The following is an 18,443-nucleotide window of genomic DNA, read 5'->3' on the forward strand; positions in this document are numbered from 1 at the left end:
TCGACATCCACACTAATGCTCATTGAGAACAATGGCTAGTTTAAGTTTGGGGGTATTAAAGCAATTCTATCACCCCATCAAAAATGCAAAGCAAAGCACAAAAAAAAAAAAAAAAAAACCAAACCCGAGACTACTCCTCTTCATCCTAAAGCTTGAACTCTCAATGCTAAAAAAGTGGAAAGCAAACAAATTGTCTCAATTGCTGGTTCAGGCAATCTGCATCACCAATGAAGATGTCTGAATCGAATGTAATTGGGATGTAAATGTTAAAAAAAAAATAAAATAAAAAAACTATCCTTATTATTCAGGTGAGTTGCATCACAAATGTAGCCACACTAAACACTACAAGATGCTAGCAAGAGAGTCGCGCCAAGGGAGAATGAGTGTTAGCCTATATAGTCATCCTTTGAAGAGTTACGTGATTTGCACCACAAGTGGAGGCACCCAGAGAATAGAGGGATGACTTGCAGGATTCTTGGGAGGAAAAAAAATAATTGTGTCGTGATAAGAGAAAGTTAATGAAATAAATTATGAAGCAAGTCACAAAAGCAAAGGTAAAAGGAATGGTATTTAGAAGTGTTTTGGGGAATACGGTGGTGGAAGTGAGAAATGTGTTATTTTTATTGTAAGATTTAGTGATAAGTGTAGGGTGAAATGTGGGGAAAAACTAATTTGAGGAAGGAATATAAAGAATGTGATCTAAAACATCCTAATAGTCCACCAACATAAATATAGAAAGAAAAATTTTGTTAATGAGAAAAAAGGGGAGAGTGGAGAGAATGATTGCTCAAGGATGGGCAATCTTTAAATTTGGGGTGTGATAACTCTCTAAGATACAGTCATATCAAGTCTTTTTGTTTTTAATATGGCACTCTTATTCACCATTTTCTCATTATTTACCTCATGTATTCTACTTATTGAGCATGAAATCATTTATTGTGGTCCAACATGAAAAAATGTCAGAGGAACATACTTTCTAGAGGACATACTTTCTTGAGTAAGTAAGTTCGTAATCGTGATTATTTTTTCCTTTCGAATCTATGTCTGATTGTCAATTTTTTTTTATCTCAAAAACTTTGCAAATGGTTGGCATAGTTGGTACTAGCTGAGCTGTAGTTCATCTGCACTCCAATCGGGTGGTACAAAGAGATCTTAAGGTACCATAAGGTATTAACATACCCAACCTTGCAATTATAAGTCTCATTAATGGTTCTTGATTTTTTTGTTTTTTCAAATTTTCTTCTATTCTAGTGTTCCAATATGTTTCTTGCGAAGAGCAATGATGTCCGACTTGGTACGATTGTTTCCATGTTTTACCGGATGGAATTTCTTTAGTAGTTATTTCTCTAGCAAGGGCTAATATCTTAAATTTTTGCACTGGGAACTTTAGACTTGCAAAACTACTCAATACAGAAGACCTTGCTTCATCATGAGACTTGTAAACCTACTCAATACAGAAGACCTTGCTTCATCATCATCGGTAAGGATGCAATCATTATCTTGTCATAATTTCTCAGTAGAGATGATTTAAAGAAATTATGTGGGGGATAATTTTCCTGAATGGATCTTGGATAATTTCTTCTTCCCCGCTTATGAGCAGGTTCCTTTTCTTTTTATATTTCTCCTTTTACTCTTTGTTGATCATTATTGTTGTGTTGTTCTATAATTTAAAATGATGATACATGTGATGGAAGAATGATAAGTTACTTTTTGTTTGTTTTAACATTAATGGTAATTCTGGAAATATCTGAGATGATGTTACTCGATATGATAACGGTCTAGTGTGATGCATGAATGCTCCTTCTTTTCTCCAGTTTAATAGACACTCTGATGTACTTGGGTCAAGAACAACGGAATACCTTAAGTGCAATTTTTTCAATAACCAAAGTAGCCATCAGGACTTTATCAAAGACACAAAGACAGCTATTAGTAAGAAGTTATAATTTGTGCCTATAATTTCATATTTTCCTGTTGCCTTACTAGTGGAGCATAAACTAAGAAAATACTTATTTTGCAGCTGAGGTTTTTAAACATGCAGACTATATTAAAGAAGAGAGAGGCATGTAGAAAGATGTCGGGTCAACTGCTGTCCTGTTAGGGGATCGTCTCTTTGTTGCTAATGTTGAATATTCCAGAGTAGTTGCATCTAGAGCTAGTTCAGGTTGCCTATTATTTTTTTCTGTCAATAGATGATTCTGGGATAGAGGACTTGCACTATAAAGTCGTATCATGATAACGGTTCCAGACGTTGAAAATCATTGCAAGTAGTGGAGAATATTTTATCTTGTATCGTTTGTATAACTTTATTTTAGGAAATGATGGGATACTACTATTGTAATGGAAATAGATTATGAAATCTCAATTATGAATGGAAGTCATGGTATTTAATGTGCTAGGAGTATTTTACGTGTTTATTTAGTATTTGAATTAAATTTTATTAAAAGAATGTTATTAAAATTTTATTATGGTAACTATAATGATTATAAATGAATAATTAATTTTATTATAGCATTAATTTAAAGGTCTATATAGCTATAAAATGTTTTTATAGCAACGTATATAAGCTATAAATTTATACTCTTTTATAGCATCGATTATAGCTATAAAAAATGCTATAAAACGTCATTCTATTATAGCATCTATTATAGCTATAAAAAAATGCTATAAAAAGTCTCAAACTTTTAATAACATGGGCTGTCACGACGTACGAAAAACGATATAAAAAGTCTATGATAGCATTTTTCGTAAGCTATCATATCTATTATTTGTTGTAGTGTATATATTCATATACTCTTTATTACCTTCAAATTAGTTCAAAGTTTGTTCGCTTTACTTATCTAATTTCTTGCAAATTCGTTAACCACCCATAAATGTGGCTAACAAACTAGTTAAGTCGAGAAACTTAGTGTGAACAAAAGTAATATGTTAGAGCATGTGTTCTTCTTCTAGGTTTCTTTTTTATCAAATATTGGAGCATGATCCTCGTCACAAATTGAATATAAAAATAGTAGCTAAGGTGAATGCTTAAGCATTCAATTCCTTATATAGCAAAGCTTACCATACTTTTTGAGTTATGAAAATTTCTTCAATTAAGATATTACTTCACTCGAGTTAAAAACAATAATAACAATAATAAGAAGAGAAGAAAAATCTTAAGTTGAACGGTTACATACAACTTGTGCGCAGAAGCATACTCTGCTTCAAAATCCTTCCAAGCATTGGCTTAAAGGATTCAACTAACAAACTTTAAAATCATGAATAGGATTTTGGTCGTAAATTTAGAGTTTAAAGCAAAATATAGTTAGAACATCTCATATTTTAATTTGTTACAAGTTATTTTTACCTTATCCAGCTCTACCTTTGTTTTAATATAGATTACTATGAGCAACTATAAATATCGAAGAATTGTGTGTTTCAATAAGCAGACTTGAAATCATTGAATTCAAAGCAGAGCTAAAATGGCAGGAAAACAATTGAAAGATATTGCTCTAGCTTGTGTTTTTGTCTTGTTAACTGCCAAAGCCTACTCATTGCCTCTTTCAACCAGTGGAAGATGGATCATCGATGCAACAACGGGCCAACGTGTGAAGTTGGTGTGCGTAAACTGGCCATCTCACATGCAGGCCATGCTCGCAGAGGGTCTTCACCTCCAGCCGCTTGACAGCATCACCGCTATGGTAGCAAAGTTGCAGTTCAATTGTGTGCGCTTGACGTACTCAATCCACATGTTCACACGCTATGCCAATTTGACCGTTCTACAATCCCTCGAGAATTTTGATATGAAAAATGCCATGACAGGCATAACCCAAAATAATCCTTTTATGTTGAACATGACTCTTGTTGAAACTTATGGAGCTGTTGTTGATTCACTTGCAACACATGGAGTCATGGTGGTTTCAGATAACCATATAAGCCAACCACGTTGGTGCTGTAACGATGACGATGGCAATGGCTTCTTTGGAGATCGTTATTTTGATCCTCAAGAATGGCTACAAGGAATTGGCTTGGCCGCTCAAAGTCTAAAACATAAATCTCAAGTATGCTTTTTTTTTCCTTTTTTTGTTTTTTTTTAATTTCTTTTTTCTTTTTGAAACTTTTAAAACTACAGAAATATGAGTGATATCATAGTACAAATCTTAAGTTCGGTAACTTGCTCTGTCTCAAAAGATATTTCTTTTTTCCTTTTTGTCCACGAGTTCACAAGCATGCACAAGCAATATAGTATTGCACGATGGTATAGTTTTCTTCTCCGCCGTCATACCCTAGAGCATAGCAAACCTTAAGTGTTATTTTAGGTGATTATAAATTTTTATCCACTATTCTACAATTGTGTGGATAATTGTTTACTTTGGGCATAAACGTCTTTGCTCTTAGTTTGATCTAAGAGGTTTCATAGCATGGAGATAATTTTTCTTTGCTTATATCATGGATCCTTCTAGCCTCACCAATGTGGAGGTTTCATAGCATTTTCCATGGATGCATTAAACACTTTCTAAACGGTAGAATATAATTGAAACCAACGGTGAAGTTGGATCAAATAACTTTATTCGATGAAGCATTATTAAAGATTATGTTTTGAACGATTCCATGATAATAAATATGCAAAAGGTGATAGCAATGAGCTTGAGAAACGAGCTGCGAGGACCAAACCAGAATGTTGACAAGTGGTTTCAGTACATGAGCCAAGGAGCTAAGCTTATTCATCAAATCAACCCAAATGCACTAGTGGTGGTTTCTGGGCTAGGCTACGACACTGATCTCAGCTTCGTGAAGAACAAATCTTTGGGCTTTAACTTAGACAACAAACTCGTATTTGAGGCTCACTTGTACTCCTTCACAAACAACATGGGCGGGTCGTGGACATCAAAGCCATTAAACACATTTTGTGCAAACGTTAACCAAGGATTTGAAGACCGAGCTGGATTTCTAGTGAGAGGACAAAATCCCGTGCCTCTATTTGTTAGTGAATTTGGGATCGACCAAACTGGTGCAAACGAGGGCCAAAATCGATTTTTGAGCTGCTTCTTTTCCTATCTTACTGAGAATGATTTTGACTGGGGCTTGTGGGCTTTGCAAGGTAGCTACTACTACCGAGAAGGCGTGAAAAATGCTGAGGAAACTTTTGGTGTCTTAAATTCAAATTTTACGCAAGCCAAAAACCCTAAATTTCATCAAAGATTTCAGCTTATGCAAACAAAACTTCAAGGTACGATAAATTCTGCGATTTCTTCCCCATCTTTTACATTTATAGGTTACTTTTCTAACCCTTGGTCTTCTACCATTGGTTTTTCAGTTTTTTTATTTTTTATTTTTTTTTTATTTTTTAAGAATAAGATCTATTGCTTTCAATTTTAAGATTTTACTCCTCTGTCCCTACTAATGAAATAATCAAGACGGTTGCTTCCGACACAGATCCAAGTTCAAATCTCACAACATCATTCATAATGTACCATCCTCAAAGTGGCGAGTGTGTGAGAACGAACAAGAAGTATCAATTAAGAATTAGTAGTTGTAAGACTTCTAATCGTTGGAGCCACGATGAAGATGGAGATCCAATTAAGTTGTCGGGATCTATACTATGTTTGAAAGCCGTAGGAGATGGACTCCCTCCAATTTTGTCTCAAGATTGCTCGAGCAAACAAAGTTCTTGGAAATATGCTTCAAATGCCAAACTTCAACTGGCCACTAGTGATGAACAAGGACTGACCCTGTGCTTGCAAAGGTCTTCACATTCACTTCAAATCGTGACTAAGAAATGCATGTGTCAAGATGATTCTCAATGCCAAGAAGATCCCCAAAGTCAATGGTTTAAGCTTGTTCAATCAAATGTACTTATAAAGTAATCTCGAGTGGTAATTATATTATTGTATATTTCACATGGTCTTTATTCATTTCATTAAAGATACAGAGCTTTCATTAAAGACATATTACTGTATTGTTGAACGATCTTTCTCTCTATTTGAAACCATTATTTTTCTTATTAACTTGTCCGATGATATTCCATTACGTCGTGAGTTTCCTCACTCTTTAATTTAATTTATTAGCTTAGCGCATATGATATGATATCATTTATAAAATTGGCCTTCCACATTCACATCCCTCAAGTACGGTGTATTTTGCCAATTCTAGCATACCTAGTGGATGACACACACACTTTGTCATTGTAAATGATGATGTTTCAATCTTCTCATCTCCGATTCTTGAACTAAAAAAGGGGGAAAAAACACAACACAAAATACTATGTTCTTTTGCCCATTCCAGTACGGTTCCATGTTTGCTCTATCAGCTAAAGTCATGGTTCAATTTCTACACTTCAAATGTTAAATTTAGATTAAAACAAATTACAAAATATGTTGAATCATATTGGAAGTATATTTTAGAAATCGTCTCTTTGAGCATTAGACAAAATAAAAATTTCCTTGCAAGGTGAAGCCACATCATTTTAACAAGGAAGAAGTAAAAAAATTTCTCTCTAAATTTTGATACATTTACTACCAAAATTTCAGTCAGTAATGCATTGTCACCGATGGTTTCAAAACTGCCATCAGTGTCATCGTATGATGTGATGGAAGTTGGGGTATGATGATACTGAAAAAAAGTAACATCAAAACAATTGTCTGTGCATCTTTATGACAATAGTAAGATACAATATCAGTTGAGAACTGCCATCTTTCTTGATGTCATCATAAGTGCACAATGATTGTTAGGTACGATGTTTGTTTAGAACTTGTCAATGATGCTGCTGTGAGAAACTGACAAAAAAGTAGCCCGTGGTACCCCCTTTAAAACAAGAAAGAAAAATGGCCCGAGAAAATAAACTTTTGGGGGTGAGTTTTTTACATGATCCAAAACATCTCTATAATGCAATATGCACTTCAAGGAAGATTCTTCGATGGTAACAATTTTTTTTTTTTTTTTTTTTTTTTGTTTGTTGTGGATGATAATCTTGAGTTATTATATTTAATTAATGTAGTTTAAGACTTTTTATTTACTCTAAGGTTACTGATAACTCTCTAAAAGTAGAGTCCTATCAAGTCTTTTTGTATTTAATATGGCACTCTTATTCACCATTTTCTCATTATTTACCCCATTTATTCTACTTAGTGAGCATGAAATCATTTATTGTGGTCCAACATGAAAAAAATATGATTTGGCATAAATCGATCGTAATTGTACATTTAATTGAGTTATGTGGTAAAATTTCAGACATTTATGTTGAACCATGAGGGAGTAGCAAATCTGGAAATAAATGGGGGATGACATGTAAATTTTAAATCCACATCATTAGCCCAGGTGGGTCATTGATTACCCAATGAGGAACATCCTATGTGGACAACTTATACCTTTTCAGCCCTAAGGGGGAACCCATGCTCAATATAAAAGGAAAAGGAAGACCAAGAGGAGGGGAGCCACACTTTGGGGAGAAAAATCGAATTACACAGCAGCAGCCTCTGCTGCAGTGAATTGCTATGAAACCAGAGAAGAAGAAGAAAACCCTAATCCAGCAGCTGTTGACAGCAGAAGGAAAAGGAGACCAACAAGGATTGATTAGGGCAAAGAGGTGGATGTGAGTGCTCAAGGGAAGGGAACTTCCATTGAAGAACGGCAACAAAGTTGGATAACTCTGTATTTCCTTACTCTCTTTTCTTATTCTATCAATTTTATATGATTAAGATGTGGGTTCCTCTGTTTAATTCAATTTGTATGGAGAGTTAAACTTTATAGGGGAGGCGAAAGAGTTTTATATAGTTTAAGTATGGTTACGGTATGATTTTAGTTTATTAAAGAGTTGTTGTTAATGATTTACATGTGTGTTTAATTAGCTACTTTACATACATAGTTGTTCTCCTATTCGGGAGAAGAGAGGGAGCAATGAAATCCTCTTTAATACTCTATTTCCATAGCAAGGAGACTTGAAGGGTAATAGAAGCGTTAGGAATAATTCTTCTCCTAGAGTTCCATAGCAAGGAGACTTGAAGGGTAATAGAAGGGTTAGGAATAATTCTTCTCGTAGAGTTCCATAGCAAGGACACTTGAAGGGTAATCGAAGGGTTAGGAATAATTCTTCTCCCAGAGTCTTGTTAATAGAAATTATAACGATTATGGAAATAATCACCATTCTTGACCCTCGGAAGTGGGCCTAGGAATCTATTAAAAGGAACTAAAATTTACCACAAAACTCAACAACTTACCTATTAAATCTCTCTTAGCGGAACCTTCCTCATTATAGTTGATTTTCTCTCATCATTTTTTGTTTTTCGACAGCAGTGGCACTCTGTTTTAGTTTTGTTTAAGTAGTTAAAATCACCAACACCCATTTGAATGTTACCCAAAAACTCACTTAATTTCCAGCGATAAAATTAACCAAAAAGATAAATTCTCTGTGGAATCGATAATTTACTTATTACTTGCTACTTGTGGTAGTGTATACTTTCACTTATTCTTGTGAAGTTTACATCATTTTATTATATACATCCACAAGCGATCAAGTTTTTTGCGCCGTTGCCGGGGAACCTAATTTGGTTATTTTACTTGTAGATTTTCGTGATCTAGAGCCAACAAGAAGCCATAGTAAGTTGAATTTTCAACTATTGTATTTACTGCGGAAGAATTGAGTTTACTGATGCAGAATTCTGTGTATGAACCCACTTACAGGTTTGGAATTTATTTTGGATCCTGAAATAGAGAGAACATTTAGACGAAGGTGGAAGGAGAAAAAGAAAATGATAGAACAGAATATACAGCAAATAGAACTTGGAGCCCAGTTGAATTGGGAGTTTGAAAATCAAGCGATGATGTCTAATCAAGAGAGAATTACTTCCAATGCCATAAATTTAGCAGATGACAGAGAAAGAGCGATCCGAGCATATGCACACCTAGCTGTGGAAGAGCTAAATCCGTGCATTATTAGACCCAAAATGCAAGCAACCACGTTTGAGCTAAAACCCGTGATGTTTCAAATGTTGCAAACCATTGGGCAATTTCATGGACTGCCGTCGAAAGATCCTCACCTACACCTAAAGTCATTTTTGGGAGTTAGTGACTCATTTCGATTCCAAGGACTGGATAAAGATTTGATTAGACTGAGCTTATTCCCATATTCATTGAGGGATGGTGCTAAATCATGGTTGAATACCTTAGCACCGGAAACAATTGATTCTTGGAATAGTCTAGCAGAGAAATTTTTTATCAAGTATTTTCCACCCACTGTAAACGCACGGTTCAGAAATGAGATTGTTGTTATTCAACAGTTTGAAGATGAGACACTAAGTGAAGCTTGGGAGAGATTTAAGGAGATGCTTAGAAAGTGTCCTCACCATGGACTACCTCATTGTATACAAATGGAGACTTTCTACAATGGATTAAATATTGCTACTAAACATGTAGTTGATGCTTCCGCCAATGGAGCTATTTTGTCAAAGACATACAATGAAGCATATGAGATTTTAGAGAGAATAACATCTAACAATTGTCAATGGGCCGATGTGAGAAGCAATCAAGGAAAGAAGACTCGAAGAGTACTTGAAGTTGATGCTTTGTCTTCTATCAAAGCTCAACTAGCTTCGGTGACTAATATTTTACAAAATCTAGCGTTGGGACAAGACTTCATGTTTAAAGCACCAGTCCATACAGCTGCTGTAATTAACCAGACAGTAGCCGAATCTTGTGTATATTGTGGAGAGGAATACACCTTTGATAAATGTCCAAGCAATTCGGCCTCAATTTTCTATGTCGGGAATCAAGCTAGTCAAGGCAACTCAAAAAATAATCCCTTCTAAAATACTTATAATCCGGGGTGGAGAAATCATCCAAACTTCTCATGGAAGAGACAAGGCTCATCCAAACAACAAATGCCACCTAAAACAAATTACCCTCCGGGTTTTGGATTACAAAATCAATTGGCTTATAGTTCTCAACAAGTCAACATCCAAGGGAAAGGAACTAGCCAAGCTAATACACATCGGGAACATCTATTGAAAGCCTAATAGAGGAATATATGGCTAAAAATGATGTCGTGATACAAAATCAACAAGCCTCATCGCGAAATTTGGAAGTTCAAGTAGGTCAATTAGCAACTGAGTTACGAAATAGGCCTCTTGGGAAGCTGCCAGCAGACACCGAAACACCAAAAAGAGAAGGCAAAGAGCAATGTCAAGCAATAGTGTTGAGAAGTGGAAAAAAAATACCCAGCAGGGGAGAAAAAAAATGCAGAACAAGGTGACAGCCATTCCCAAGAAACTGCTGATACACAGCAGAGGAATGAGGAACCTGCTGTACAGAAAGAACACAACAAGGATTATGCAGAAATTGAGGAGCAGCCTAAAATGCAAACAACTGGACAAGAGAGCAGAACATACATACCAACACCTCCTTTTCCACAAAGAATAAAAAGAAAGAAAGATGAAGTCCATTTTGAGAAGTTTATGGATATTCTGAAGGAAATTCATATAAACATACTACTAGTGGAAGCTTTGAAGCAAATGCCAAATTATGTGAAATTCTTGAAGGATGTACTCACTAATAGAAGGACGTGTGAAGAATTTAAGGTGGTGTCACTAAATGAAGAGTGTAGTGCAATATTGAAGAACAAGATCCCTCTAAAGGAGAAAGACCCTAGGTCGTTCATTATGTGACTTGGGAGAAAGCATCAACTTAATGCCTCTATCCATTTACAAGAATTTGGGGATTGGAGAGGCTAGAACGACTACAGTCACCTTACAACTGGCGATAGTTCCATCACTTATCTCGAAGGAAACATTGAGGACATCTTAAGTCAAGTTGACAAATTCATATTTCTTGCAAATTTTATCATTTTAGATTATGAAGCCAATCATGATGTACCAATTATTTTGGGTAGGCTATTTTTGAAGACCGGAAGAATATTAGTATATGTCTACAAAGGAACCATCACGTTAAGAATGGGTGACCAAAAAGTTGAATTTAATATCAATGACAGCATGAAATATCTAGCAGTGACAGAGGATGCTCACCAGTATATAAATTGACAGAACAACCAGCGACCGAGGAATGGGATGATGGGGAAAGCGAGCAGGAAGAAGACAGGAGCTGGAATGACAGAATAGAATAGTTAGCAGTTTTAGGTGAATTCAGCAGAACTTTTGAGTCACTAGAATGTGAGAGAAGAAAGAGTTCACCGATGAGATCATCTATTGAGAGAGCACCGCAGCTGGACTTGAAACCACTACCTCCTAACCTTAAATATGCTTATTTAGGTGACAAGAAGACACTACCCATCATCATCTCAGCGACACTATCTTCGGCTCAAGAGAATATGCTCCTAGAAACATTGAAGAAGCACAAGGGGGCGATAGGTTGGACATTGGCGGATATAGAGGGAATTGGCCCTTCACTATGCATGCACAAGATACAATTGGAGGAAGGAAAAATTAAATTCATTGAGCAACAAAGACGATTAAATCCCATGATCAAGGAGGTCGTTAGAAAGGAGATTCTCAAATGGCTAGATGCTGGTATAATTTATCCAATTGTAAACAGCAGCTGGGTCAGTCCTATTCAATGTGTTCCGAAGAAAAGAGGGATAACAGTAATGGCAAATGAGAATAATGAGTTGATCCCCACTAGAATAGTGAATGGATGGAGAATTTGCATGGATTATAGAAGGCTAAACAAAGCGACACGTAAGGATCATTTTCCCTTACCGTTCATTGATCAAAATCTTGATAGGCTTGTTGGAAAGTCACATTATTGCTTCTAGGATGGTTATTTGTGATACAATCAAATTACAATCAGTTTAGAAGATCAAGAGAAGGAACAGAAGGTGGAGGAGACGACGAAGTAGTAGGTGAAGGAATAGGAGGTGAAGGAGGAATAGGATCATGAAGTGGTACAATAGGAGTCGAAAGAGCTAATGTCAAAGTTTGTGAAGCTGATGAAAAAGGAAAATCATCTTCACAAAATTTAACATCACGGCTAATAAAGAATTTGTGAGATTGCATGTCATACAACTTGTAACCTTTATGACCACAAGGATATCCTACGAAAACACAAGGAATTGCCCGAGGTTCAAATTTTTGCTTAGGATGTACTATAGTTGCATAAGATTTACAACCAAAAAATTTAAGATGGTGAAATGTAGGTGGTCGTTTGTAGAGTGCTTCAAAGGGTGTCTTGTTAGGTAACAATGGTGATGGCGTTCTATTTATAAGATAAACAGCATAAATGCACTCTCCCAAAAAATTAAGTGGAACCTATGACTTAAAGAGAAGAGCCCAAGCTATATTTAGAATATGACGATGCTTACGTTCTACGACTCCATTTTGTTTTGGAGTATAGACACAAGTGCGCTGAAATTCAATGCCACAAGAAGTAAAAAATGGTTGCAAAGATAGGAACTCAATCCCATTATCTGATCGAACTATTTTGATAGTAGTATGCAATTGAGTTTGAACGAATTTAACAAAGTTCATTAACAAATGATGTACTTCTGACTTATGTTGCATTAGAAAAACCCAAGTACATCGAGTAAAATCATCAACAATAGTCAGAAAAAAACGCAAACCAGAATGGGTAGGAATTTTATGTGGTCCCCAAACATCACAATGTATCAAATCAAAGGCAGAATGGGTTGTTATTGAACTTCTTGGGAAAGACAACCTAGTTTATTTTGCTAACGGGCAGATACTACAGTTATGAGAATAACTAGCATTATTAAGATGCAATTGATCAGCTAGAAATTTAAAACGAGAAAAAGAAGGATGACGTAGGCGTAAATGCCACAAATCAGATGACTGAGATATTTGATGAGCTGAAGATTTGATTGGAGATGAAGAAATATGATAGAGACCTCCAAATTGTTTACCCGAGCCAATCATCTTCCCCGTAGCCAAGTCCTGCATCACACAAGAATCAGGATAGAAGGTGACATAACATTTCAAGTCATTGGTAAGTTTGCTGATGGACATTAGGTTTAAATTGAATGAAGGCACACATAAAACATTGTTTAATTTAAGGTCAGGGCTAAGGGAAATATTGCCAGTATGCGACACATGTGCTGTCCCTCCATTAGGTAAATTTATTGTAGACATGATGGCAGCCTTCGGTTCAGTCATAACAGAAGATTTTGATACGATATGATCCGTAGCTCCACTATCGAGAATCCATGAATTAGAACTCGCAAAGTTAATAGATAATGTAGATACTGGAAACAAACCTGCAACATTGATGTGATTGTCAGAATTACCAGAAGGGTGATGATTGATTGCAGATAAGGCTTGTGCTATCTGTTGTAATTGCTCAGAAGAAAAATTTGGAATGGAATTAGGTGACTGTTCTTCTATATTCAACAGAAAAACATCGGCCATATTTGCAGATGATCGATATCCACGATTGTTGCGTTGATTGACTTGTCTTGCCCTTCCATAATTATTTTTTTGCCGACACCGACCTTCTGTATGTCCCCTTCTATCACAAAATTTACAGTGAAACTTAAGGATTCGACACTCATTAATTGTATGACCACTTTTATTGCAGTGTTCACATGATTTGTCCTTGGCGAATTTTGAATATTTTGTTCTCTTCTGCACTGCTGATGCAATCGAGAAATTCTCAGTAGGTTCAGAAGTTACCTGACGCTGCATCTCTTCTTGTACAAGTAATGAATAGGCTTGCCTCACATTAGGTAATGGAGTCATCATCAATATGTTAGATCTCACCGTTTTATAAGACTCATTGAGCCCCATGAGCAATTGCATCAACTTGTCTTCTTCGCGTTGATCAACATGTATTTGACGTTGATTACAAGTAAATGGTGTGCGGTACGCTTCCAGTTCATCCCAGAGTGCTTTGAGCTTGGTGAAATATGCTGACAGTGCCATGGTTCCTTGTGACATCGTTGCTATCGACTTTTGTATCTGAAAAATTGCTGGAGCATTCTTTTGTGAGAATTGTTCGTGAAGGTCAACCCACACTTGATGAGCTGTCTTGGCGTGAATAATGCCTTTAGCGATATGTGCTTCAACGGAATGAGTTAACCAAGATATTATCATACTGTTGCACTGATTCCGTAGTTCAAATTCGGTTGAATTTGCATCTTGAGACGGTTCTTCAATTGTGCCATCAATGAAGCCAATTTTCTTCTTGGCAATAAGAGCATGCATTACTGATTTATTCCAGGATTTGTAATTTGCTCCATTTAATTTGATTGGAACAAGTGAATATCCTGGCTGATCAGAGTGATGAATATAATCAGGATGTGTTAAATCAACCTCCGAAATTTTGAAGCTGGATTTGGCTGATTCCGCCATAAAAGAAATTTTTATATTTAAGAACACCAAGATCGGTGCTCTGATACCATGTTAAGAATGAGAAATAGAAATAGAATTGGGATCGAAAGTATGATCTTCATTAATGTTTACCACGTTTTAAATATGATACAAACTATCAACTAATACCTAAAAATGAGAAAAAATATATAACTAACTAAATCTTGTAAATAAGATAAAATATACTGTTAATCAAATCTAAGATAAAATATACTACTAACAACTCTCAAAATATCCAAGATATACTCCTAACTAATTATTAAAATATATCGCCAAATATCATATCTTAATACAAGTAAAACGTTGAATGAGGTTCAAGTGAATTATACAACCACTGAAAAAGAATTGTTGGTTGTAGTATTCGCTGTTGAAAAATTCAGAGCTTATTTATTTCAAGCGAAGGTGAAAGTGCACACTGACCACGCAACAATCAAGCACCTAATGATGAAACCGAATGCCAAGCCAAGATTAATTAGATGGATTCTACTGTTACAAGAGTTCGAGATAGAAATCGTGGACACGAAAGGTGCTAATAACCATGTAGCAGATCACTTGTCTAGAATGTTGAACATGGAAGAAAATGTATGCAAAGAAATTGATGATGCATTTTCGGATGAACAGTGGCTTGGAATAAACAGCAGTAGCAGCAGCTATAGCAGTAGGAGCAGTTACAGCGGTAGCAGAATGACAGCAACTCCATGGTATGCAGACATAGCAAAATTTTTGGCTTGTGCCATCATACCCGAAGAGAAAAATTATCAACAAAGGAAGAGGTTTTTCCACGAATCCAAAAGTTACATTTGGGATGAACCTTTTCTTTTTAAACAATGTGGAGACGGCATAGTGAGAAGATGCATTTCGGACAACGAAATACCAACAATTCTTGAACAATGTCATGCATCTCCGTATGGAGGTCATTTTGGAGGGCAAAGGACAGCAGCCAAGGTATTTCAATCGGGTTTCTATTGGCCAACAATTTTCAAAGATGCAAAAGAATTTTGCAAGAGTTGTGATCAATGAAAAAGGACGGGAAATATCAGTAAAAAGAAAAGCTACCCCTGAATTCAATTTTAGAAGTGGAACTTTTTGATGTATGGGACACTGACTTTATGGGACCATTTCCGCCATTATAGGAACTTATTTATTCTAGTGGTTGTCGACTGTGTCCAAGTGGGTGGAAGCAATAGTTTATCCATCCAATGATGGGAAGACCATACTCAAGTTTTTAAAAAGAAACATATTCACTAGGTTTGGTGTACCAAGAGCATTAATCAGCGATGAGAGAACGCACTTTGTGAACAGATTGATGAATAGTCTTTTAGAGAGATACAATGTAAAACATAGAGTGGCGACACCTTATCATCCACACACCAAAGGACAAGCAGAGGTCTTCAACAGAGGAATTAAAAGTATTTTGGAAAAGGTGGTACAACCAGACAGGAAAGATTGGTCGATGAAACTTGATGATGCATTATGGGCATACCAGACAACCTTCAAAACCCCTTTAGGAATGTCTCCTTACAAGCTAGTTTTTGGGAAAGCATGCCATCTACCCCTAGAATTGGAACATAAAACATTTTGGGCATTAAAGAAGTTAAATTTTGACTATGCAACAAATGGAGACTTGAGGCGAATGCAACTAAATGAGTTGGAAGAATTCAGGCACCTAGCCTACGAAAATGTTAAGATGTACAAAGAAAAAACAAAATGTGGCATGACAACAAAATTAGGCCCAAGGAATTCTACCAAGGACAAAGAGTGTTGCTATTCAACTCCAAGCTGAAATTATTCCTTGAAAAATTAAAATCAAGATGGTCCAGTCCGTTTATAGTTGAAGGGGCAATAACGATAAAACATCTAGATGAAAGGAGACCTTTCACAATGAATGGACAGAGACTGAAGCCATATTTGGGTGGAGAAGTAAAAAGAGGCATTGTCTCTTTAAGCTTAAAAGGCTGAAAAATAAAACATTTTGTGGCAAAAGGTAGCTGACAAAGAACAGTAGTAACAGGTAACAAACTCCCGGGAAGCCAAGTTAGTTTTACTTCTCCTTTTATTTATGCACTCATAGTCGTTTTTAAATAGTTATCTTCACTTATCTTAGAATGATAGTTTTTTGCTTTTTTTTTTTTTTAGATTTATTTTACGTTTTTATCATGAATGATTCACATGCCCCAAGGAAGTAGCCAATTTTTGGTAGATGAATTAGGAGGATTCTAATGTTGTTAAAAAGGCTAATTTCAAAGGAGTAAGGAGGTCAACTACACTTGGTACATACTAGGTTGTGATTAGTGACAAAGTTATTCTCTTTCAGTGTATGCTGACCGTGTTCTCCCTCATTTGCATGAATTTGATCTAATTGTTATGCACTTTCTCACGAAACCTCAAGTCAAAGCACCAACACAAAAGATGACAGCAATCTGCTGTTAAACAAGAAAAAGGAAAACTTGACAGCAATCTGCTGTAAAACAAAAGAACAAAAAAAAAAAAAGAAAAAAGGAACAAATAGCAGCAATCTATTGTCAAACAAAAAAAGAAGGAAAAAAAAAAACTACAACAATTTAATGTAAAAAAAAAAAAAACGGTGCGAGGGAAGGAAGAAGTGCAACGTGATGAATTACAAGAATAAATCAAGATCTCTTCCTAATGGGCACCGGTTCGAAACGAAGAGAAAAAGGGCAAGAACAAAATGGAGAACCTCCCAACACAAAAAGGAATAATCGCAAACGAGGAGGCGTACAACAAGTATGAGATCCTCAAGTCAAGAGTAATGTTGGTGGAAAGAAGGTTCCCAACATTCTACCCTACATTTCCGGAATCCTTTCTTAACGCCATCAACGATCTAGGGTGGGAGATGTTCTGTCATTAAAGGGAACAAGCTATAGTGCCGATACTGAAGGCGTTTTACGCACATATTGATCAAGTGGAAGGGTACACAACATTAGTGAGAGGAAAAATAGTTGATTGGAGCCCTAAAGCCATCAACCAACTGTTTCACCTACAATTTTTTTAGCACACCACCTTCAAGGAAATGGTGCTAGCTCCATCGGAAGATCAACTTGAGATGGCCTTGAAGATGGTAGCCATAGAAGGAACACGGTGGTAGCTCTCGAGAGGAGGAGCAAGGACGATAATAGCAGCAGACCTCAACCCCGAAGCAAAAGTTTGGGCTGCCTTCGTAAAAACCAACTTACTACCCACTACACATGATACTACATTGTTAGCTGATAGAGTTTTACTGGTGTATGCAATCATAATGAATTTGAGCATCGATGTGGGCAAGATTGTAGCGGATGAGATTGTCAAATGTGCAAGTAAGAAAGTGGAGAGGCTGTTTTTTCCACAGTTGATAACCATGTTGTGCCTGGAGGCTGCAGTTCCTTTTGATGAAGAAGAAGAAAAACTTGAGGCAAGAAATTTGATGGACTACATAAAACCCATAGGGATGGCACCAGTAGTGGTAAGAGGAGGGACAACAGAGCAACAGACGATATGGATCAACTGCTGAAACAGTAAGAGGCTTTACTCAGCTGGTGCAAAAACAGTGAAGAGAGTTGCAAGGCGTATTGGTCTTATGTCAAAAAGAGGGATGAGGAAATACATAAAGCCTTAAGAACCAAGTCCAAAAATTCAGCATTCCCAAGTTTTCCAGAAGAGATTTTTAAAGAGTGGAGCCGCAAAGAATAATCGAATGTGGTAGAGGAGAAAGAGAACACTTCCTCTAACGCTCTTCCTCTAACGATGGCTAAAATCAATGGAATTCTCTGATCACACCCTTTATAACATTGTTGTTTGATTTAGAAGTATACATCCTTATGTTATGTTTGTTTTGTTTTGTTGACTGCATATAATTTTGAATCATGCACATGCATGCACACTAGAAGCATGAAACTTTTTTAGGATGCAGTTTTAGGAAGGGCAATAGATCATGCATGGTTTCATATGCAGTCATGATGTTTTGTGCAAGAACGAGGGATGTATTGTCAAATGCTCCAATAGGATAAATAAAACAATAAGGTGAGTGTTGTGTTTCTCTGAGAGGACAAAGGGGTTAAGGGCTCAAATGGAATGGAGTATTCATCAAAGTTGAGGATCCAATCTATGATAATCCACCTTAATCAGAAAGAATTCCCATAATTC

General features: G+C 36.2%; 1 protein-coding gene, 1 non-coding gene and 1 pseudogene across 2 annotated transcripts; 2 read left to right on the forward strand and 1 right to left on the reverse strand.

Annotated features, from left to right (window-relative positions):
* The first annotated feature begins 3,458 nt into the window (after positions 1-3,458).
* On the forward strand, positions 3,459-5,900 carry LOC147788900 (glycosyl hydrolase 5 family protein-like). Its single transcript, XM_087118318.1, has 3 exons — positions 3,459-4,037; positions 4,609-5,206; positions 5,413-5,900. The coding sequence occupies exons 1-3, from the start codon at positions 3,459-3,461 to the stop codon at positions 5,841-5,843; spliced, it is 1,608 nt and encodes a 535-aa protein (XP_086974444.1). The 3' UTR covers positions 5,844-5,900.
* A 3,319-nt stretch (positions 5,901-9,219) lies between these two features.
* On the reverse strand, positions 9,220-9,325 carry LOC147788901 (small nucleolar RNA R71). Its single transcript, XR_015412591.1, has one exon. It is a non-coding gene; the product is annotated as a small nucleolar RNA R71 (small nucleolar RNA).
* Positions 9,326-14,100: 4,775 nt separating this feature from the next.
* On the forward strand, positions 14,101-16,262 carry LOC147788902 (uncharacterized; annotated as a pseudogene).
* Positions 16,263-18,443: the final 2,181 nt, after the last annotated feature.

This window comes from Cucurbita pepo, chromosome 16 (assembly GCF_057944985.1).
Source record: "Cucurbita pepo subsp. pepo isolate OVF chromosome 16, ASM5794498v1, whole genome shotgun sequence".
In the NCBI taxonomy this organism is placed as follows: domain Eukaryota; kingdom Viridiplantae; phylum Streptophyta; class Magnoliopsida; order Cucurbitales; family Cucurbitaceae; genus Cucurbita; species Cucurbita pepo.

What these genes read in the sequence shown, in the direction of transcription:
- LOC147788900 (XM_087118318.1), top strand. Translation starts at nt 3,459, where the DNA reads ATGGCAGGAAAACAATTGAAAGATATTGCTCTAGCTTGTGTTTTTGTC. An exon ending in GTCTAAAACATAAATCTCAA is followed by an intron (nt 4,038 to 4,608) that starts GTATGCTTTTTT and finishes AATATGCAAAAG; the next exon opens with GTGATAGCAATGAGCTTGAG. An exon ending in TATGCAAACAAAACTTCAAG is followed by an intron (nt 5,207 to 5,412) that starts GTACGATAAATT and finishes CTTCCGACACAG; the next exon opens with ATCCAAGTTCAAATCTCACA.